General features: G+C 37.8%; 1 protein-coding gene across 3 annotated transcripts in view; it reads left to right on the top strand.

Annotated features, from left to right (window-relative positions):
• LOC131072952 (polyadenylate-binding protein RBP45) overlaps positions 1-25,286 on the top strand; it is a 72,048-nt gene that overhangs the window by 34,616 nt on the left and 12,146 nt on the right. For all 3 annotated transcript variants that reach the window (XM_058009261.2, XM_058009259.2, XM_058009260.2), the window contains one exon: positions 6,482-6,962. In XM_058009261.2, coding sequence (XP_057865244.2) covers positions 6,482-6,962 — 481 coding nt within the window. The remainder of the gene's footprint in view (positions 1-6,481; positions 6,963-25,286) is intronic.

Genomic DNA, 25,286 nt, shown 5'->3' with positions numbered 1-25,286 from the left:
CAAACAAGGGAAACATGGGAATGTACGAGCTTACAATCGTAGGCTCAAGAAATTGTTGGTAAAATGGAGAACCAACTGATGGGCGGACTGAAGAAGCATTGGTTTGTTGAGGGATTGATCCAGTCGTTGAGAAAGAAAATGAAGGTGTTACCTCTGTCATCGTATGCCAAGGCTTATAATCGGGCGATAGACATTGAGAGTGAAAATAAAACAACTTCCTAAGGGAAGATGAGGATAGACAAGGATGAGAGCATTGAAGGTGGCAATGATGACTGATTGAAAACAATACAAGCCCTACGTTGGGATATGATGAGAATGATGAAAGAATTGAAGGTAGAGAAAGGAACCAATAAAGAAATGAAGGTACACGAAAGGTAATTGTCCTAGAAAGATGTTTTGTGAGTTTTGCCAAGTGATGGGTCTTTCAATAAAAGAGTGCCCATACAATTTGAAGACTAGAAGTACACAAGTACTCTTCACAAAAGGAGGGTCCTCTCCGTTGAAACCACAAAATGCATCGCTAGGCTATTATCAAAACCAACGAGGCGAAATCAAATATGGTATGACTCCAAAGGACGTCCTATCATACCATGCCGACAATGTAGCAAATGGGGATACTCTGCGAGAGACTGCCAAAATAAGAAAGACAATGTACAATTATTGTGCAAATGGGGTGAACCAGGTGACCATGAAGACTCATATAGAGAAAGCACAACTTTGAGAAGCCAGGGCAGAAGTAGAACAAGTGATGGGCAAGGAACGAAGAACCTCCAACGGAACTATAAGTACGTCATTGTAGTCGAAGTCAGAGAACATATTTCGACAGGTGCTACTGACAACTGTACCCATCAAGGTGATAGACCTTCAAACCATGCCGCAATTGAGAGTGGCAATTATCACCACAGTTGGTGACGACCAAAGTCGGCAAGAAGGCCCAAGTAAAGATGTGATAGTAGAGCCACCACGCGAGGGAGAACAAGTCATTGACCCAATGTTGTTGACGATGAACATCAGGAAGTAGCCGACTATTGTTTAGATGGAAATCATGGGGAAGAACTTTACAAATGCTATTGTTGATGGAGGTTTGGGAGTAAACGTATTGCCATAAGACACTTGTAAGTGCTTGAGAAACCAACCCTCTGGCCACCAACATTTCACTTGGTAGGTGCTGACCAACATGGAATCAAGCCTTTGGGGACCTTGATGGTACAAAAGGTAACGATCAGGACCCAACAATTCCTCCTAAATTTTGTGGTCATCTTGTTATAGAAGAAGGCGTATGATGCATTACTTGGGAGAGAACGGTTGGTAGCAGCCAAAACCAATCACAATTGGAAAAAGAATACAATCTTCATTGAGAACAAGGGTTGGAAATATGTAATTGATTTAAAGAATCAAGTCATCAGTGAGGAAAGCAATTTCCTCGAACTCGTCAAATTCGGATTTTGGAGAAGAATGGATGGAGAGTCAAGGTCAGATGGAACAAAACAACAAAGGAATTTTGGAGTTATAGTCATGCTCGGAGGATGAAGCAAAGTCTCTTCTTGGCCTATTTCATTGGCAAATGGAGGACTATGAGGTATTTCCGTCAACATGTAATTTTCTTGAAGCTACAACTCCTGGTGAAGAGCAATCGATGAAAGCATGTAAAATTATGGACACTACATTTGACAACACGAAGAGCAAAATATGTAATGTGTAGCATATAAATAATTGTTGAGGAAAATCAACTTTACTGAAAACTTATAGGAAAAGAAAGGGAATTAGGAGGGATGGAAAATGGAAAGCAAAAAATAATGGAGTTGAAAAAAATTAAAAAATTTAAAGAGGAGCTTTCAATTTGAAGAAATTTAAAAAAGGAGGTATTAAAATATTACGACCAAGGAATATTAAATTAAAAAGGGAAAATTATGGGAAGAGGAGCAAAATGAATTTTTTTATTGAAATAAGGGAGTGCACAAGAAAATTAATGAAGTTCAAGGGCATTAAAATATTAAAGGCGGAAAAAATGAAGACGAGGATTAAGAAACTATTAATAGTGGTGACTATCAAAAGTTTACCTTCTAAAAAGCACATAGTATGCCAACATAAGGGAAAATGGAATTATAAAGTAAATCTAGCAAATGAAAAATCGTAAGGAGGATATGGAAGCATTCACTATAAATAATATCCAGGGGACTTAATTGCATAAAGCAATCAATCAAGAATCTTGGTCGTACAACCATTATTGGCATAAGCATGTCTTGAAAAAAATACTTTTTCTTGGTGTACGATCTCAATCCACACTCAGCAACGTCACCTCGTGTACGGATTTGGCGTCCTTGCAATGTACGATCTCCTACTAACCCCATAGGCCTCCATATGGTGACATTGTACAACCTATTATAGTTGGAGTACGCCTCCTGCACTACTCCTGCACCCCACTACTGCATGAAGGTTTTCCACATTTGGTGTATGGCCTTCACCTTGATCACCATATGACGACCCTTTTCCTGCACACTCATTGTATGATCTTGCTCACAAGGGAGTGTATGACCATTGTTATGTACCATAGAGCTAACATGTGACTCAAGCGTACGACGCCTTCTACACATTGTACGACTTTCTCAAGTAAGTCTTATCCTTCACATCATGCAATTTTTATCTTTTCACAACATGCGATGGAATTGGCGACAATGGTTAACCATACAATGGTAGTTTTATCACATCGTATAGTGGCCTTGGAGGTATGCCATATAACATTCAGAGGAAACACATACCTTCTATTCTGTACGGTGTCACATCATACAAGAGTCATTATGGTGTATTCAACGACATATTTCATTACATAGCGTATGGCTATGCTATTCATTCTTCATTGTATGACATCTTACAATATTACATCCTTTGGAAGTATGACCATCAATTTTGAAGTGGAGAGTATGACTTGATAAAGTTGGTTAAACAGTGCAAAATCTCTATTTTCCGGCTTCATCAGATTGTTTTGGCATCTTAAAAAGTCACAAAAATAATGTATGCCATGATGATCTGTGTGGTTCTGAAGGTCTTATTTTGGGCTTGGTGGCGAGGGCTTTGCCCCTTGACCCCGCCCTAGGTGCTGCCCCTTGACCCTGTTGGGGGTGCTGCCCTGGGACCCTGTGAGGGCCGCTGCCTCCAGACCTTGCTGGCTGTTGTGTGTTACTGTGGAACATTGGTTGAGGCTCATGTCACAGTTTAATATGTTGTTTTTATCTTTCTTCATATCTTTGCAGGGTTCATAAATGAGTTATCAGAATCATTCTGAGATGGTTAAGAATGGGGCGCAAAACATGGGAAAGGATTGTAAAATCATTGGTCTAATTTGCTAGTTTATTTGGATTATTCGTAAGAGCAAATCTTCCATACATTCATTGCTAAATCATTCCAGGATGTACACAATGTCAGATTTAAACAGTAAGTGGTGATAATACAGTGTGCCAAGCAGAGGATAAATGGGTTTTCAAATAAAAGTATGTGGAATATTGACACACCACAAGGAAAAAGGAATTCGAGCTCTCATGGATGTCAAGACAAACTTTTGATGTCAAAATGAGCACAAAGCATGCTGTTGCGTGCTTGAGAAAGGGAGGGTATAGATGAAGTTTCAAAAACTTGCACCCATGACTTGTTGCACGCCCTTTCACAATGAATGGGTGTTTTTAAAGAAAAAAACTTGCGGCTGGAGATGGAGGCACATGCCAGTATACCTAATTATTAACTTCATAAAATAAGTCAAAAACAAGTGCCTGGTGTGACATGCATATTTATTACTGGGAATTTTAAAAAAAATCAAAAGTTATTACTCATATATAGTCACAGGCCTCTACAACTGGCAGCTTGAACCCAAAGTGAGGAAGATCAGGGGAATCCTATTGAATTGGGAAGATTACTCCCTGAATCATGTTTACAGGGAGCTAATCGTGTGGCTGACTTTCTAGCAAATAGAGTAGTAGACCAGACCTCCCCAATCCTGGAGGGTAATTGTGCTGACTTGTGGGATGGTCTGAAAGATCTCTTGATAACAGATTTGGAGTGCCCAGTCTCTGACTAGGGAAGGGATAATTTCTTTCCTAATGTATAGGGAGCCATGGCTGTAGGATGCTTGTGCTCTCTATTAAGATCTGTAACTTTTTATTATTGTATTTTTAATTTTTTATTAAAGGGAGCTACCCCTTGGTAGTGTTTGTTTACCAAAAAAAATAGTCACAGGCCTATATAAAGGCCAATTGTATAGTGTCAAAGGCTGCAGCTAGGTTTTATAGGTATGTTTTTTGTGCAGAGATGTGATTTTGCAAGGGTCTGCTATATGAAGATCATTGATCTACTCACAGTATCTCAGTTTTAAAATAACAAATTCAAAGGGAAAAACAAATCTGTCATTTTGGAGACAAGGTTGAATGCAGTATTCACTTTTGCATAAATAGACTTCTCCACTTTATTTTTATCCATTAGTTTGTTCATCAGAAGTACAGCAGCAAAAGCAGTAACTTGGGTTGATCATTTAAGTAGAGGCTTTATCTTAAAACCATAGTTTTGTGATCAGTTTTAAGTATTTTCCATAAATTCTCAACAGTCGTCATTTATCTTTGATAGAAATGCTTGATCTTGGTGAGTTTGGGAAACTGAATGAAATGAGTTTTGAGTTTCAGTCATACCAGCAGTTTTAATTGGTTTTCAGCGACTAACGACAGTGATCATAATCAAAGTGCCCAGGATCATCAGTGTTCAGACATTCACAGTGAGCTGATTATCAATAAAAAGTGTCAGATATTGAGTTTTGAAAGATGCCTAGGGTTTAAAGAGTGCCAAACCTCATGCTGAATCTGGATCTTTCATCAAGTTGAGTCTCAGTCATGGTGTACTATGTTGATTTTGTCTTTCTTCATATATTTGCTGGGTTGAGAAATGGAGTTTTACAATCATTCTGACATGGCAAAGAACAGAGCGCAAAACATAAGACAATATTACTGTTTCACTTTGCCTAGCTGCTGGATCCAGGTCTGATTCAAACCTGGTCTGTGATCGAGTCTGGTTCTCAGGGTGTGCATCCAAGAGCCAGGCTAAGGATTGTGGGTTTCATCCTGAATGAATTCAGGAGGATTTTACTGAACGAAAACAGAACCCAAGGTTTTGTTGAAATTTATTTTTCTTTTGAATTTGACAAGGATGGACTAAAATGAATTTCCAACCATAAAAGTGACTTATGAAGCATTTTAATGTACTCATGGATATGAGCACACATTCATTGATATCCCCACTAACAAGAGTTACAGTTATCTTAACAGTTCAAATATTGTTGTGAACAGGGTAAGTGTTTCTCTGAACTCATTATTGATATTCTAATTACATAAGTTTCTTCTCACATCATATCTATGCTATTTTTTAGGCTGCGATTTAATGTCATTGAGGTGATCGCCTGTAAATTTCACATCTCCATTAACAGTTCAAACAATATAATAACTATACCCATTTTTATCAATCCAAATGTAACATTATTATTCTGTTTGTTATGAACAATGCAAATGCTTTTGTAGGATTTCATTACCACGTTATCATTCTCTGCACGTGTGACTCTTTTGGGGATGATTTGAAGTCCTCGAGGCAATATTTATTGTATTTTTTAAACTTTCCATTAAACAAGACTTCAATTATAAAAAGTTGATTTTACCTCATGCCATTCCAAGCAATCAAGCTATAACCAATTTATTTTGTTTGTATATATTTTGATTTTGTCAGTCCATACCATGTATGTTTAAATGCTTGTCTGGACATTTTGTATGTTCATACATTTTGCTTTTACTCTCTGTAATCTGACACATTTTTCTTGGGTGTTTCAAACTTTGTGCTGTGTACCTTTCCTGTTTTTTTTCTTATTAGCTGCATTTTCATTCAATCTTAATGTAAATCAGAGTGTTTGCTATCCATTTTGCACACAATTCAGGCAGATCGCCTGCTCTGTTAATGCACAGTTCTTCACTTTAGCTTATTTCGTATCTGCCATATGCAGAATTGTGTATTCAAATGATTTCACTAATTGCTACATTCTTGTTACATTTCTGTGTCCATGACACTGTTTGATTATTTCCATTGATTATTTTTAACTTTGTCCTATTCCACTATCACAAGCTTTTTAACTACACATCTAAAGCTGTTCTAGGTGTTTGGTTCTGTCAATTTTAAACCATATTAATTTCTATCTCCCTTGTGTTTGTAGATAACTTGAATATGAATGCAGTTATCCCGTATGTTTAGTTTTAACTTTCTACTGCATTGCATAATATTTACGCATGTGGAAATTCTGGTGTGCCTCCTGCATTGTAGCATATTTTGACATTCCTTCAATCTTGTGTATCTTGAAAATATTTGGAAAATCCAGTTGGAGTCAAGTGGTTTGCTGTTTTAAGAAGAAAGAGGCAAACAATACTTGCTTCACATTAAAATTATTATTTTTCTTTTGGATCAGGTTATTTCTGCAAAAGTCATACGGAATAAGCAAACTGGACAACCAGATGGCTATGGTTTTGTAGAGTTTGTTTCCCGTGCATCTGCAGAAAGAGTTTTGCAAACCTATAACGGCACGCCAATGCCTAATGCCCAGCAGGCTTTTAGATTAAATTGGGCATCTCTTGGAGCTGGAGAGAGACGTGCTGACACTAGTGGTGGCCATTCCATATTTGTTGGAGACTTGGCTCCTGAGGTAAATGATGTTCTTCTGCAGGAAACTTTCCAAAGTCAATACCCATCAGTTAAGAGTGCAAAGGTCGTAGTAGACACAACTACAGGGCGTTCCAAAGGTTATGGATTTGTCAAGTTTGGTGAGGAGAATGAAAAAACTCGAGCTATGTCTGAAATGAATGGTGCTTATTGCTCATCAAGACCTATGCGTATTAGTGAAGCTACACCAAAGAAGTCTGTGGGTTTTCAACAGCAATATTCTATGAAAGGTACACTCTTCTGGATTGTTATATACTGGTTGACATTTATAGATACCATGTATCATAATGTTTATTAAGATCATTCAGCTGTTTAAGGCTGACATTAATGTGCTATGTAACTCAATATTTCTGAAGATATGCCAAACTAATCGTTGTTCGGTGAGAGTTTTGGCACTCAATCCCTTATGATGCTTCAGGAGTACTTTTATCCCTTCATAAGTATGTTTAGCCCAATGAAGCTTATAGGCTTCTTTGTTTGTCTTTTATAATGGTTGCCTTCCAATGTCTTATGGGACAAGTAATTCAGCCTATAGGCTGTTTATCTCTTAGAGGCTTGTAAGTTTTTTTGTCTGTCTTCTATGGTAACTGCCTTACCAATGCTTCATTTGGCTTTCTTATTTTTGATGCTTGCATTTGACCTTGTTCTTCTACATCTTGCTAGAATTAGGTTGACATGGCATGCTTGAACTCTAGTTGCAATCTGTACACAAGCTACAACCTTTTATATATTCTTGGAGCTGATATATTGCTGGAGATGATCAGACTGATTAACTAGTTAATGTAAATAGCTCTGTAGTTCCCACAAACCAAAGGTTATCAAGCTAAGGAGTTTTCTGCTGAATTAGCTACATGAATCTTGAAGAAAAGCTAGAGTGGTTGCTTTTCAGTTGATCTGCAAAATCATTTGCTTCCTACTGTTTTCCTTTCCTCTTGAAATCGACAAAGTTTGAATGGAGTTGTAAGGTTTTAAACGCTTATGAAACTTATGTTGTCTCAAAGCAGGATGCCAAGAGGCTCTCTCCACTTAGGGGCCTGGAACCGAAATTCGGCAGAAAAAGCACCCTAAGTAGTGGTGGCCCCATTTAGGTCAGTTTCTGTAATTATGTAATTTAACTAAATTCTCCTTTTGAGCATATTGTAGCATTTTTCCTGCTCCTATCAAACAACTAGTTATTTTTATGTAACATGATTTGTCCGTCACATCAGTTTATTCTGTTATGTTTGTACTACGATACTTTCTAGGCCAAATATATTGTTTATAGAGGTAGGTGTCTTTCAAAATTATGTTCCTTTTTCATATTCAGTTTAGCATTTGCTTGTTTTTTGACACTTCTTTTTAGTTTCTCCATCAAGTTTCTATGCTGATTATATCATTAAAATTTCCATGTTTTCATATCTTTCAAAGGTATGCTAGATGCTTGATATAGAGTGACTTTATGTTGTGGTGTAGTAAGCAAAGTATTCTTGTTGGCAAGTGACACCTGGAAATATATATACTTGGTGCAGCAAGAACCAATCCTTTTAGTCTATGTAAAATAGTAGAACATTAAGGGGAATAGGGTTTTAGGCTTTATGCCTAAGAATTGACTGAATAGTCAGAGCTTTATTGGAACAGGCGATGCTGGTTGCTGTTTGCTTCCGTGATAACCTGTACAAGATTGGGTTGTTCTTTATTTCTTTACAAGAGATGTCTAACTTGATATATGATTTTTACATGCACTGCATAACTGGGTTTCGTTTATTTTTCTTGTCTAAGTTTCAAGGTCTGAGAGGTAACTTTTCTATGGGACTTTCCTTCTGCCAAATTCCTTTGTGCTAAGCCACACGAGATAAGAATTGAACCCTTGTTGACAACTTGAAACTCATTGATCCCTACCATTATAGAGTAATAGACTATATTTGTATATATTTCTGTTGATTTTCTTGAACTATGATGCAGCTGAAACTCAATTTTTAATATAATGTAATTAGGCAAACTCATTGATCCCTACCATTATAGAGTAATAGACTATATTTGTATATATTTCTGTTGATTTTCTTGAACTATGATGCAGCTGAAACTCAATTTTTAATATAATGTAATTAGGCAATTCCAATCGCTTCACAATATAAACCAATGATTAGATATAATATGTTAACGTCTATATAATAGTAAATTCCATTATTTTGATAATATACAATGAAAGTTATTTTGTAATATCTCCCAATCAGTTTTACGTGAATCTCACCCTCTCGGCAAGTCTGGGAGACTTAGCTGTCAATTACTTGCTGATTCTAGGCGAGTCTCACAGGGTAGACTTGACCATTTTAGTTACTTCATAAAAAAAACTTGTAACTTTTCAATGCTTGTTTGGTTTATGACATGCCCATCTAGGATTTGCAAAAAAATATGAAATTGATGTGTGCCATGAAGGTCTGTGTGGTTTTGAAGGTCTTCAATTAGGCTTTGTGGTGGGGGCTCTGTCTCTCGACCCTGCTCTACATTGCTGCCCCTTGACCCTACTAGTGGTGTTGCCCTTTGACCACATTAAGGGTGCTTCCCCCAGGCCTCCGCAAGAGGTGCTGCCTCAAATCCCCATCAAACTATAAGTCTGACCAAGTAATGGGCCAATGATGAATCATGATCATAAAATCTGCAAAATACATATTCCATGTTGCAAATCTCTGCATTGTCGCAGTCAAAGACATAATCAAGGATTATGCTGTTTCATACATTGGACAATTTGTCTGGAATACAAAGACAGCCATATGCAAAATTGGCATGCTATAGTCATTGTAGTGCTGAATACAAGTCATAGTTGGCAAGAAATGCCATTTTCATAATGCAAAAATGTATCAATCATGCCCTTCATAGACAACTCGTAGAACAATCCCATCTATTAGTATCTTAGCTAGAACTTTTTTCACTTCTGCAGGCTCTCTGAGTATTTTCATCTTGATGATGGAGTGTGACCTGAAACGTTGATGCAAAAATTTGCACACAATCTAATCCGGAAACAGCTGATTAATATCTCATGGATTGTGGAAACTTAATGTCTGTTATAGCTATTTATTGTTTTACACAAGTCATAGTTGGCAAGAAATGCCATTTTCATGATGCAAAAATGTATCAATCATTTCTTGCACAGACAACTGATAGAACAATCCCATCTATTAGTATTCTGGCTAAGGTCAAACTGGAACATAGCCATTTATCCTTTTACTTAACTGTTCCTCTTTGTTAATGAGCTTGACAAAATAACATGCAGTGGCTTCAAGAAAACTTTAATAATAAATCTTTCACTTGAATATACACAACAGTCACTGAGAAACAAGAAAATATCATGGCTACATCATCATCTAGGACCTATCTTAGACGCCAACACATGACTTGCCGTGGTGTTGGGATGAGTAATGCAAGCTCCTAGCCATATGCTTTTAGTTTTGATATTCATTTTGATGCCATGGATCATAATCCATGAGATTTGTATACATTTGACAATTTTTTAATTTGAAATTTATATATCCACCAGTGTTGTTTCCTAAAGTTAAAAATTAAAATTTATTTTTATACTCGTGATCAATGTATACTTGTGTATATGGTCAAAGTAGCTTCCATTTGATTAGTTTATTGCATCTCTATAGTTTATTTATTAAAGGGTACATGAAACAAGTTTTGAATCCTTAAAAACCTCGATATTTCATGTTTTTTTCAATTTGTCAAGTGTGGGCACTGAGTCTGAGTTAAAAATCAGCTTGTTGAGTCCGAGTTGTGCACAACTGATCCCAATACTGTTCTTATGCCTATGGTTGAGTGTCTTGCCTGTCATAATCATCTTGTGGATGGCATCTATTAATTGTGATAAGGACAAAGGAATGCTAGCCAGATTGGTTTCTAGAGGTGATACGAGACTTTGTGTCCAGTTGTTGAATGCTATTTGTTCAGCGATCTTGATGCTGTGTGCATATCTAATAAAGGTTTAAGGGAATTGGACCTATGTTCCATGGAGTTTCCTGGAGGGCAATGCCAGGAGCTGGGGGGATGTATTTCTAGGATGATTGGGATGGGAGGCCTTCTTTAGGGGATGGCAATTGAAAAAAGGGAAAATTTAAAAAATATAGGAAATCACAATTAATTTATATACAAGGCATTCATCATATACATTATAGCACCGTATTACACAATATTAGAGCTGAATTGAGAAATTACAAGATTCAACATGCAAATTAACAAAATTTCATTGCTTTCATTCTCAATGTGTATATATATTAATCTACAAATGTACTGGTTTCTATAATTATATAACTTCCAGTTCTATCCAGATAATCAAGTTACTAAACCAATTTGCATTTAATGCGAAAAAGCTTAAGAATGGAATTCAACACCTAGCAGCTATACACACGCTTTCAACCTTTTACAGATGGCTTAGTCACTGCCTGCATATGTTGATCCTGAGTTTTTACAGATAACAGCTGCAACATAGAAATCAACCATGTGGTTGTCTTCACAGCATGTAAATAATTGTAAAGAAGAATCATTTAACATTACGTCAAAATACTGATATATAACTGTCCTTACAGCATGAATAAGAAATCCAATAATATCATTCAAAAAGGTTGAAGCTTTTTTCTATTATAATTGGAAACATTCTGTTTTCCAATAATTAGGAAATTTTTTTATGTTCCATGTTTTTGATTTTCTACTTATTTATATATATCTTCCAGCTTTCGTGAAATGTAACTGTGTCAAGAAGTTGCATTTTGAAAGGTTAAGCTTAAAATAAAACATGTGATAGCAGCTCCACTTGTTCTTATAAGGTGAACTACTATTGGTTTTGTTGATCTTGTTTTATCGTAGCCAACTTGGCAGCTACTTGCTCTTTATTTATTTGCAAATAGTGGATGGCTGGCTTTGCTTGAGTTTTTTTTAACAGGTCATCAAGAGCATAAGCTGCAGGTTCGGGTTCAGGGTCTATAAAGAAATCAGAATCGAGTGTACCAAAATTGTTTGTTTTTTAAGAAGATTTATTTTTAAAGTGCTGGGCTGTAGGTGACAACTGTCTGTCACTAGGAAGGAAGGTCAGGGAAGTACTGGAGTGGCCTGCTTTACCCTACCCTTTTCTTGGCATTTCCAAAATGTATCCCATTTTTTACTTTTAATAAGGGTGGCCCTGGGGGTATTTCCTAACTGTCCCTGCATTCCTGGTTACAGGGACAGCAGGAATTTCCCTGAGGACATGTCCGTGTGGAACATAGAATTGAACCCATCTGAACAGTCTATTGCATTTTATGCCTCGTTGAAAGTGATTACTTAAAAATATAGCTTGGATTTCAAGCCCTGGATCACTCTTATTGTGTTGTATAGCCCTTGGCTATAGGCACTGTTATAATGGCAAACCCTGTCACAGTTGTTGAATTTGAACATTGAAATCGTTTTATTAAATCTATTTTTTAGTCCACCATGTTAGCAAAGTTTTCAATTATCTAAATTCCAACATTTTAAGTGAAGATGATAGAACAAGAACTTGACCTTTTTGTTTCATGCATTTTTGTCTATAACCAAGACTATAATGTTGATCCTTGTGACAATATGCTGTGAGAGGAAAGCAGGAAATGGGCAATTGATTTGTAAATGACTGTGTGTGTCCGTTTGGAGGAAATCAATTTGATTAAAGTAGTTTGGTACTGTGCTGAAAACAAAAGTTAGACAGATGGTCATCCCAAGTATGGTACATGTAAACATTTTTAAGGACTGATGTAAATGAGGATGCTAGGAGGTTAATGATTATATTTTGTATTGTAGATCATAGAAAAGATCTTAGTGCTTTTGCTAGTTCTGGGAGAAATAAATAAAGTGTTGAATACAATAAGTGGGGGATGTTGAAATGCAAAATATGATTCCAATAAAGTGTTGTATTGTAAGCAAATTGTCATGAGAGTTGCACATTCTTTTAGGAATGCAAAATATGATTCCAAAAGGTTATGTTATGAGTGCTGGAAAATATATCCCGTTGTTATTTTTGAGAAGATTTGATGCATGTTAATGAGTTATGTGATTTTGTTCTCTATTTGGTAGATTAACTGCATGTGCCAGCTGATAGCCTTTTTCTTGATTTTGGAATGAGTTGTTATATTTTTTGTTTCCTTAATGAAAGTCGTTTGTAAAGTGGGAAACAAACATATTCCAAATGACATGCTTGAAATCTTCATTTGGATAAATGTTGTTATTCTTGTTATTTGATTTTATTATCTTCAATTTCAGGTGGTCTTCAACATTTTATGGCCTGGCTTTGCTTGATTTTATTTTTCGATAACAAAATGGCCACTGATTTGTAAAGGCACAAAGACTTTGATGTTTAGTGGTTCATATCCACATTGGCATTCCATATTTGTTGTGGCATTATGTATTTGTACTTAAAGACATTAATTGCTATAGTTTTGATGTTTCTCAACATGTTTGATGATTGCACAGAATTCAATTGACAAAATAATTGTCTGAAAGTTACCTCTAAAATGTGAATACTGATTGATGACAATTACCTTGGTAAAGAAATTCAGTTTATGAATATTGTTTAGCAGGTGTATCTGCTGCTCAGTTGGCTGTGGATATGCTTTGGATTTCATCAAAACAAACATATTTGGTTACATGTCCACTATTTTAAATCTACAATTGGTCTCCTTAAACGCGATTCATCTTTGGCTGCCATGTCTTTAGAAAAGCCACCCACACAGACCTGTACCTCCTGTTGACGTGTTTTTTATGATAGTGTCTAACACATAATAAAGTTGCCCAACGGTCACTTTACTCTCTCTTGATCAAAGTTCAATTGTATGCTAAGATTGCAATAAGTTCAAATGATTGACTCCAAGGTTCCGATTATGCAATGGATGTGACTCAGTTGGCTTGATGTGATTTGTTGGTAATCCAAGGGGACTTACGTTTGGATCGTTCTTTCACTTCTTTGCTGTGGCTGAAACTTCATCATTGGATATAGCAATTCTATGATGCTTCTACTTCGAATGAACTAAACTGGAATGAACTGAAATTAAAGGGGAAAGGGTTTAGGAATATCTAAATTCACTCCTAGGGTAGTGATATCAATAGATAGTGCTCTAATGGACAAATGCCAAATAAACCAAGTTCTACTTCGCCAAGATTAACTGCAACTCCACAAGAACTGATGCAATCTTCCAAGGATGTTGAAGGATTTTCACATCGAGAAAGTGCATTTGAATACCCAAAACGACGCAATCCAAATGACTATCTACAATCAAACTTAGCACAAATTTAGTGGCTTAGGCTAACTTTACATTGCAACTTATAATCAACAAGATGCAAAAAGTATGAACCATATAAATTCATCAAACACCATTACATTCTCCATTAAAATCAAAGCACTACTCTACTTCTACTCTAAGTGAGGAAGGTGAAACCATGCAAGTTTTGAAAACTAACTTAAGTGGACACCATTAGAGAACAATGTTTCACTATTATTATCTCAAAAACTTATCACAACAATTTCATACAAATTTCCTTCCTTTACAAATGAAGGGGTCACCCCCTTATATAGGCCTCCAACCTTGATTACATGCAAACCCTAATTAGGGTTTGACCTAAAAGATTCCACAGACATGATGCAACAAAGTGGGAATAAACATTAATGACCCATTATGCCCATTATCAATTAACTACATTACTGCCAAAAAATGGCATCCATTGTGCAATAAATGCACCATGACTTCCAAAATTGGTTACATGCAAAAGATGCTCCACCACTGCATTAAGTATGACGACTGCCATGCAATGAATTAGCCGCCACCTTTGGTCAAATATTTCGGCAATGAATGTGCCACTAAGCTTTCATGTACTCAATAGATTCTCACCATGCAAATGGACCCCATCGTCATTTATAATTTTCTTGGTTCTGCTTCATTAATATGGAATATTCTCTTTGCATGTCACCAACTCATCCTCTACAAGAATCTTTCCATTCCAGGCTCACAGAAGACATTTTGGAAGATTTTCCTGCCTTGGAAGAATTTTAACAATCTATTCCACCTTTGAAGAATTCCCGTACTTCTGGAATTTGAGGAAAGAGAAAATCCTTATAGAGAGATTTTTTTTTTTTTTTTTTTCTGAAGGAATTTTCTCATGTTCTCATGCACACCTCTTCTTGAAGGAATATTTTCCATCCATTGACCACTTCTTCCATGTCTAGGAAATTTGTCTAGTTTTGAGTCCTGGAGAGAAAATTCTCACACTTAGCCAACTTTTTTCGAGCTTTGAAATTCATTATCTTGCGCGCAATTCCCACCTTGAGGAAGATTTTTTTTGAATTTTGAACTTTTCTTCTTGAACCTTGATTTTCATATCTTGCTTCAAACCTTGGGCACATTTTGAGTTGGAGAAGAAATTTTGGAAATTTTGGAAATTTGTTCCTTGAGGAAGGAATTTCTAACACTTAGTCAATTTTTCACTTTTTTCAAGAATTCTGTCTTGAAGGAAGGAATTTCCAACACTTAGTCATTTTTCACTTTTTCCTTGAATTCTATCACGAAGGAAGGAATTTCCAATACTTGGTCAATTTTTCACTTTTTCCAAGAATTTTGGCCTGAAGGAAGGAATTTCCAACACTTGGTCAATTTTTTCACTCTCTTGGAATTTCTTCATTTTGTGTGTAATTTTCTCCTTGGGAAGAAATCTTTTGATCAATTCATCACCTTTCCTATTTTTTAGGATTTTTTTTTCCATTTTGAGCTCCGAAATTTAGGAGAGAATTCTTTCTCCTTTATCAATTTGTACCTTAGCCTTGAATTTTCTTCATGAATTTTGTTCCTTGGGCAAATTTTCTTCCTAAGGAAGGAATTTTTAATTCTTCCTTGACTTAATCTCCATGCCCCTCTTTCAATGCCAATTTCATCACGTGGAGGAATTCATCACCAAGAAGGAAATTCCTTCCTTACCCCTGTCCAACTCTCCTCTCCTAAATTGGGCATTAAATCCATGGTATGCAGGAATTTGTGCCTTGAAGGAAAAATCCTCCACAACCTCCATTTGGCGCCATGCATCCTTACCTGGGTGCTGAATTGACCCTGTCGAGGAATTTGTTCCTTGGAGGAAAAATCCTCCAGGACCTCAGTTTAGCGCTCATCCTCCATGCTTGGGTGTCAAAACATCATACTGCAGGAATTTTGGGTTGGGAGGAAAATTCCTAGACACAACCCCATTCGAGCACTCAATCCCATTTGGCACCATGCATCCTTTTTGGAACCCATTTTGCCAATGTAAGGATTTTTCATTGATTCTTCACCAAACTTAGCCAATTTTTGCTCATTTTCTAGATCAGGATGCCATTTCAGGATTGAAGTGAATTCCTCTTTGCCTTAGGAGATTTTTCGTGCTTTTTCCACTTCAGGAAAGAATTTCACACAATCATTTTTTCGATCAACTACCTACTTTTTTGACTTTTCGGGTTTAGCCATGAATTTTCAGGAATGTTCAGTCTTCAGTGTTCGGATCCCTACCTGTGAAGAACCAACCAAAACTAGACTTGCTAAAAATAGTAAGTACTTCAAAACGTCAAAATTAGGGTAAATCAGGACAAGATGACACTTACTTAAAAACAGAAACTACTAAAAATATTAAGTTTGATTTTTGGCAAAATGTAAAATTCCCAACTAGCTTTAAATCAAATCTGATCCAAATTCTGAGCCTGAGATTGCTGAATTGATTTCAGTTTTTTTTATCGTTGACCAGCGTGGGTTGATGATTGGTATTTTTTTTTTGTTTGATTGAGTTACTAATGTTTTGGTTTTTTGTTTGTGCAATTTTGGGAATGTAATTGAACAGCAAAACTGAATTCAGATAACAAATTATAATTGACTGATATGACAGAACAATTTTTGAAAATTTATGATAGCAAAGCACAATCTTTGTTTGAACCTTAAGAAAAATCGGAATCAATAACTCATACCAGGTGTCTAGCGCCAAATCCTGGAAGGTTTATTGTCTGGTTTTTCATTCCAAAGAAATTATAGTGGGTCCAATTGACTATTTTCCTTCAGTAGTGTAGCCGACCCAAATCTAGATATGTTCTGAGAAAATCTGGAGATGCTGCTAACTATTTTCCAAGCTCAGGCGCCTAAGAATTCTGAATAACCTGCAGCTGTACCAATTTGGAGCCAATATGCTGTGACTAGTATACGGTTGGAAGGAGCTAATGGCCACACAACATAATAGACGCCAAAATTACCAACCTCAGCATGTCAAACCATTTCTTCTCTACAACATTAAGCGGCCTGCTTAGAAACCGATATAGATTTCTCCAATGCACAATCGAATTCCTTAGGCATACAAAAATTCCTTCAATCGATTCTTTCAAACCAGGAACTGGGTTTACCATCCAAATCCCGTAAAAGTGGGGTTTCCGTCCCTAGCTAGTCACCTGGCCAATTTCTGAGAAATTTTCAGAAAAAAAAACAACAGGATTCATGACTCTTCTGCTGCTGCCTATTCTCCTTATTACACCGTTTCCTCCCCGACTGGTGCGATCCAATATTATCTCCATTAATCATGCCAAACACTGCTGCTTCCATTCTTGGAACTGGCCACAATTGTAGGTCTTCCCAGTACGTGAGTGCTAGAGAAAAAACACAACTTGGCCTCCCATTGGCTGATTTAATTTTATTGCCCAGTTTTCCTATAGTTGGAAAAAAATATTTGACGATTGCTAAAATCTTCACGGGAATAAATTTCTTAACTGCCCAAGTCCAATAGGGATAAATTGGCCAATTTGTTTCATAAAGTCACAATAGCTGGAGGATGAATTATTTAATTGGCTTAGCTCCAACACCAAGGATATTAGGAAAATTAACTTTTATCTGCTTAGTGACCTTTCAATAAAGTCACAAAGAATTATTAATAGTGGTGGCACCTTATTATTAAATAACAAATAATTTAATTAAATTTATTTATTAATTTTATTTAATAATTTATCCCTTATTAATAAAAACATTATATGATGGGATAAATAATTAAATAATATATATATATATATATATATATATATATATATTTGGGGACATTACACAAAATAAAGACAATTTGGGAGGCAGTGAAATTCCCTAAAAATAGGGAACTTTCTAAAAATAGAAATTTGTTTAGAGTTCACTCAAATTTCATTGGTAGGTTCCTTGAAGGGTCCTGATTCCAACACAACATTCAATTTTTCCAAAACCCTAAGGAAAAGACCTCAAATCTAAAGTCATAGGGCAAAACCCTAAAATAGACCAAACAGGTTCCAGACAACCAAATTCACTCAAACGACTTGCAGACTTGATCAAATTCACCCCAAAACACTCGCAAACCGAGGAGATTGAAGAGATTGCTGTAGAAAGACCCAAATAACCAAAACCAAAAGACCAAGAGGACGTAAAAAGTAGGGGGTCCCCATTTGCAATGGGATGATGTGTGCCTACGGAGATGGCTAACAGGCAAAACTGTGCAACTAAGTAGCAACTAGAGAAGTGGGGACATTACAGTCCTCCCCGGGATTGCTTGCCCTTAAGCAAACACTAGACAACCCGCTGCTCCACTTTGATTGAAATGTCTCAACACAATGAAATATGAGGCAACAAAGTGGAATCCAAGTGAAATAGTGTACCAAACAAGTCAATACCCGGATCCCATATCAAAATGCCGAATATGTTGTAGGAGATGTATAAGAAGTTTGTCCACCAATCACCACCATGTAGAAAATAACCAATATTAGCTGAAAAATCAGAATTAGATAGCTCTTGTTTCTCCTTACCAATATGGTGATGAGTATCATGAATGTGCTGAAGTTGAAGCTTGGCCTGATGAGCTATCAACTTGGCTTGCCTGGCTCTTGCCAACCATCCTTCATTCATCCTTTGGGATTGCTCTATATCAGCTGTCCCAAAATGCAAAAAATCAGGCTTACTACAAGATGCATTATCACTAGTTTTCAACCGGTATGCTGTCATTCCCTTAAGCTTGCCATCCGATGAAGCTCTCAACACCAATTCCTTTCCATCCACTAAGAATTTCAATTGCATATTGTGTAGTCAAATGTGTACCTACCAATAGATTGTAGCCACTGCATGCCTAGAACCACATCATATTGTTCTAACGTGATCACATAGAAGTCATTAGTCAAGAGGTAAGCTCCCAACTGTAGGCTAAGTTGATGAACTCTCGTAGTGCAACTCAAGGTGCCGCCACTAGCAGCTGTCACCCTAAATCCCAAGAATTTCTCAAGCAGTAATCCATGTCTCACAATTGTCTGCTCACTGAGGAAGTTGTATGTAGCTCCAGTGTCCACCAAACAATCCATAGGCTCCTCCCTAAGTAATCCATTTAATCGAAATGGATAGTATCGGGGTACTCCTGACAAGGTAGCAACTGCAACATTAGCAGTGGCCAATGCATCCTCATCATCGCCACCCTCAGAACCTGTATCTTGTATTTGCTCATCCTCACCATCAGAGAAGACCTCAATAAGGTGTGCCTTGCCTTTCTCAAGGCATCTATGACCTAGTTCCCATGGCTCCTTGCATGAAAAACATAATTTCTTCCTTAATTCGTTCCATGATTCTTGGTCCATCTTAGGAGGAGGTGGTGCACTCGGTAGCTGTTTAGAAGAACTCTAAGGGGGTTTGGGACCTTCGGAAGATTTCTTGTTCTGCTGAAATGAGGAAGGTGGAGGAGTGGTATCAAGGTCAAGGGTGGTTTGAATGGCCTCTTGTAAGGTCTTAGGCTTGAGAGTCTTGACCAATCCATGCAATCTCTCATGTAGACCCTCAATGAAAAGCATAAGCATTTGTTTGTCCGACATCTCAGGAACCATGACTGCAATTCGTTGAAACTCATTTATGCAAGCTTCAATGTGTCCTGTCTGCCTCAAAAGTGCTAGATCCTTGTAATAAAGCTCCATGTCCTTATGGTCAAAACGAGCGATCAACCACTCAGTAAACTCTGTATATGAATGGATAAGTGCATGATTCTGTGTAACAAGGCCGTGGTGCCACCAATCATATGCAACACCCTCAAGATGTAACATGTTAAACTGAAATACCTCATCCTCTGGCATCGTTTTCAGAGACAGGAAAATGTCCAACTTATGCACCCAGGCATGTGCACTCATCTTACCACTCCCATCAAAAGTGGGCATGGTAACCTTACTAGTAGCTTGACTCAACTCAGTATTCTGCTGCTGCTGTCTAGGAGCTCTATCATTACAGAATCTCATATTCTCCCTACGCTGCATACAATACTGATGTAATGGAAAAGCATCTCTGATGTGTGCTGGAAGACGTGCCCACTCATCATTGGCTTCCATGACCATGTCCGGAAATGCAACACGTTCCTGTGGGTCAACCAGGGGTGGCTCATCCTTAGGAATGAAACGTGGGTGCATAGGTCTGTCAGCTGTCCTAGTCTGGGCTCTGTCATGCCTAGGTGAGGTGGAAGCATTGTCCAGCGACGAAGGAGCCTTGCTGCTGCCCTGACTCCCTGCAGCTGAAACTGACCTACTGTGTCTATCACGGCTATCTCTATGGTGTCTCAAGTCCATCCTGTCTAAGGTATCCTGTAGCTTGTCTAGTGCCTACACAATTCTTGGCTGTGCATTAGCCAAGCTCTTCATAATCTCATCAGGATCAGGAGGATCTTGTCTTCCCTCATTCCTTTTATCCTCAGGTATATCAGCCATATCTTCTTCCACAGGATGTTCTAAACCAAAATTTAATTCTACTTGAGCTCTCCTGCGTGTATAAAATTTGTATGTCCCAAATCTTCCACGATACATAGAAATCACCCAAAAACCCTTAGGCTGGCAGGATCATGCTCTGATACAATTGAAAGATGCGAACTTGGAATTGGCCCAAATCTGAATGGTTTGTTTCAAACTGAATCTTTGACCAGTGTTACAAATTTTTTGGTTTTTGTTAAGTTTTGAAGTTTTTATGGTTTTTGAAGGGTTTTGCTTGAAATTTTGACAATGCAGAATGAGATATAAATGCAATACATGAAATAATATTGGACTGAAACCAATTTTAGAATTCTGATTTTTATTACCAGCAATTTATAATCTCAAGAATGAACAATTTTAAGCATCTAGAGTCCGAATTGGCATACCAGGTGTCCCACGCTGGCCTGGATGAGCCTATTTTTTTTTGTTGATCTGCTAAATGGATTGATGAAGAGTCTTCCAATGGCTTCCAGCAACACCAAAGTACTTTATTGGCCTCCACGATAATTACTAAAAATAATATATGAAAGAATGATGCGATTTCTCCAGGGTTGCCAGGCAAAGCTCTCCAATTATGACAAATTTCCTTGATATTTTGCTGATGCAGTCCACATATGCCTTGAAACCCTCAAACAAACTTCTGATCTGCTCTTATTGAATGATGACAATGAATTTTGTCACTTATTTAATCTTTAAAACCCTCTTATTATTCTATTAAAGCTCCCCCATGCAAGAGGAGAGGTACGGCCTGCTGTAGGAGGTACAGCTTGCTCAAATCACACTTATTTTTGTTGGTGAAGTTCACTAAATTGCCCAGATCTGCTGTGTATGCTTTGCAGATGCAATCTTAGTCAATAAAACTTCTGATTTTGGCCCTCAATGGCTTGATATGAAGTTCCTTTGTGTGCCAATTTGCTGTCTAGTGAGAGGGGCTACATCCTATCACCTGGAGAATGGAGGTTTTCGTCTCCAATCTGCTCTCAGACCTCTGCCTTGCCGTTGCAGACCTGCTGAATTAGATATTGTAGCGTCCTAAAATTGCGACACTTGCAATTTCGACTGCATTTCGGTCTTCACGATGGCGACGCAACACGCAACCTGAATGGAGACCCCGAAACCTGATTATGACACTGAAAACTGCATTTTCTTGCACCCTGGCCTGAACCTCCTTTGCACCCTGCTGTCCCGGGAGGTGGGACCAGAGCGCCCAGCGCCCTGGTCCCCCAGGACCATGGTGCCCAGTGCCCTGGTCCCTGGGCCTATTTTGGGCCCGGTCTCCTAAGGGGTCTCGGGTCTTTTTGTTTGCAATTTGGAAATTAACTTTCCTGGTCGGCCTAAGGTCGGGAAAATCAATCTTTTAACCCTAATTGGCAAGTATATAAACTACATTTTCCTCTTTCATTCGATATGATGGAAAAAGCGTGGAAATTATACTCAAGCATTCAAGCATTCCTTCAAGCAATTGATCATTTCAAGTCTCCATTCAAGGCTAAGTGTTGCATTCAAGACAAGGATTCAACCATTGAAGAGGAGATCACATACTACATGCTACAACATACAACATACAACATCTATACCTTCGCACATAAGGATACAAACATCCTTAGAACAAGGTATTAGTACTTGTTTTACAGTCATTTACATTTACAGCACTTGCTCATTTCTTGGTTAATTCCAAAACCGGGGTTTGACCTAAAGGCAAACCCCTAATCCCTAACCCCCCAATCGTCTTCGCTTTTCTGTGTGTAGGTTGCAGGTACGCGGCTGAAATTGAAGATCTGGAATCCTTGTGCAGAGACGAACAGATCCCCCTTTGTTTCGCGGATTTTTTGGAGGACCGTGGCGCTCGGGTGCCATCGTCCCGACAACTTTTGCTCAAATTTGCAGGACAGCGCCGTATCGACATTTTACTGCTAATTTCAGGTCCGCAGCTTCATCCTATATCCCTATCTCAGTTTATAAGCGAATCTTTGTCACTTTCTATGCATTCCTAGCTTAATTCTTCTATCAACATTCTTTACAAAAGAGGGTAGCCTTGCTTTCTTAACTCTTGAAACACATTTAGCATCCAATCTTGCATTGTGTGGGATTGGATCTTGTGGGTTTCAACCCCTCTTTTGAATGTAAAGTCTCTCCCCTAAGTGAAAACCATCAACCCTTGTGAATCTCCCTTCTCTCTCCTTGGAGTTGGAAGAGGGGAGAGCAACTAGGGTTCGATCGCGATTTTCCGCTTTACAGATATAATACCAAGAAAATGAATAATCTGATCCAAAATGCTATGCTTAGCTTTGCTTTATGCCTCTAAACCCCAAATCGCACCTTCTCATAGCAAGATTTTAAGACTCCAAGGGAATCTTCTTCCTCCTTAGCTACGCCCAGGTATGAGGGTGATTACATCATGACGGATTTACCACCTTTTTAAAAAAAGTCTTATTCACCTAGGGGGGCATACCATGGTAACTTTACGATAAAGTTACTTATTAACAGTGTTCCATGGGGACGCGTCCCCCCCCCCCTTTTTGGCCGCGTCTTGGGGATGGGGGGACGGGGACGCGATGTCCCCCGCCACCGCCACCCAAGCGCTGCCGGAGACGGGGAGATGTCTGACGTCTCCATGTCTCCTTGGGAGATGTTTGGGCGTCTCCCCGTCCTTCGAGAGACGTGCAGACGTCTCTTGAGGGACAGGGAGACGCCCAAATGTCTCTCGTCGCCCCCATGTATATGCAATGTTTAAAATTTAAATTTTAAAAAAATCGACTTTTTTGGGGGTTAAGGGGTAACCCTAATTGGATGTGGGCCAATAGAAAAATAACACCCGACACCTTTATAAAATAATAAAAGTATTTTTGGGTCACGGGAGCGCACAAGGGGCGATGCCCCTTGACCCCAACTTGGGGGCGCTGCCCCCAAACCCCTGTCGAAAAATATAGGGGGAAACCGCACTGATGGAAGTAGGGAAAATTTATCCTCCGAGTCTGATTAAGCTCCATATAACAGCATAATTAGCATTGAAGAAATCTTGGTATTTAGATTTAGTATCTCAAATTTCCTATAGTTTCATTTGAAATGTAATTCTTATACTATTATACTGTCATACATCTTTTCAAAACTAGTTTTTCAAGTACTATATGTATATGTATAACTATATCAGCCCCGCCACCCCATGCCGCTGTCCCATCGTCGTCCCCAAACTTAGGCCCTTGGTCCCCCCGTCCCCCCATCCCCAACGCCTGTGGAACACTGCTTATTAAATCACTTTTATTAAACATTTCTAATTTTAGGAAAAAAGTATTTCATAAGGAAAGCTCACCAAGGTCAAAAATTGACTAAGTTAAGTCCCCTTGGTTAGCCAATCATCTCCTAGCATCTGTAATTGCATGCGGAGATGGCTAAAACTTTGCAACTGAGTAGCAACTAGAGAAGTGGGGACATTACAGGTTTAATCTACTTTTGTTATCTATTTTCATTGGATTTTCTTTTGCTTATATTAAATTACATTCCTGTTATTTATATTTTTATTCAATTATGTATTGTTTATATCATAGAAGCGAAATCCCCTAAAAATCACAATTAAATGCGATTTTTCCCATAAAATTGTGGTTTTTTGTCTGCGATTTTCAACAATTTTAATGTGTTGAAATTGCATTTATATCGCAAAATAAATTGCTTTTTGACTCTCACCAACCCGCCGCAAAACCCTAAACCCGCAAAAACATAATTTACTTGGCTTTTTCTCATAATTTTAACCATTTAATTGGAAGGAGAGCTGGCTGCTGGGATGTGGTGAACAATCACAACATTGCATTGGATTTCTTTAACAACTTGCAAGTAGGGGGTGTGATTTTTTTCAGTTGCAGTTCCCATCTAGTATCTCTGCTATTGCTTTCATTTATAAATAAGTATTCATAATGTTTGACACATCTGCTTTTGAATTTTACCTTATTCTTGTGTGAATTTTGTTGCTTTGAGCATGTCTTAGACTTTGAGGGAGCCAAGCAATATTGCTGTAGACTGTTGTTTGTGAGTGACTTTACAAAGTGTTCATTAGTTACGTTATAAAGCAATGCTGGTGCTGTGCATATGAAGAAATATGCATAGAGAGAGACAACTGTTCAATTCTTATTTAAAAAGCTATTTCCACTCTTTTGAAACAAACCAAATTGATTGCATGGATTGATTCATCAAGTTACCAAATATTGTTGCCACTTTTATTCATGAACTTTGAGCAGCATGCAAACGGGAGTCTGCTTTCATAGGCCACTACAAAGAAAGCAACTTTATGCTGAGGCTTACATCTCAAAATGATTCCTTTTTTGCCTCGTGTTCTTGCCTCGTAGTGGTATGCTACAGATTGTTGTGTGTGAAGGATGACTTATACCCTGTTGTGTTTGTTTTTGTATTTGCTATGACCCTTTCTCTTTGCTGTTCAAAAATTATTTTCAAGACATACTTTGGAGCTTATAATATGGGTGATGGGTTGGGATGTGAGAAAGATTCAGATTTTTCCCTTCCATGTTCTGGTGTTGGCAGTTTTGATTTAGTCTATTGTGATTCAAGCTTGTTACAATGTTCCTTTTTCAAGGTGATCAGTAACAGGAAGAATCATGATGGCCAATCCCACTCCTACTATTGAGGATGTGGACAAGAAATTTTCTATTGTCAATATATCCTCCACCTGTCCTTGGTGGAGGCTCATTTACACAATTTCATTTATCACTAGTATGGTTGTTTTTGGCATATCCTCATTTGTTGGTCAGTTTTGATAAATGTTTCGATGCCTTAGATCAGCATGAGGAGAGGT

The sequence above is a fragment of the Cryptomeria japonica genome, chromosome 3 (genome assembly GCF_030272615.1).
Source record: "Cryptomeria japonica chromosome 3, Sugi_1.0, whole genome shotgun sequence".
Taxonomy (NCBI): domain Eukaryota; kingdom Viridiplantae; phylum Streptophyta; class Pinopsida; order Cupressales; family Cupressaceae; genus Cryptomeria; species Cryptomeria japonica.
This window is presented reverse-complemented; position numbering and strand designations above follow the sequence as displayed.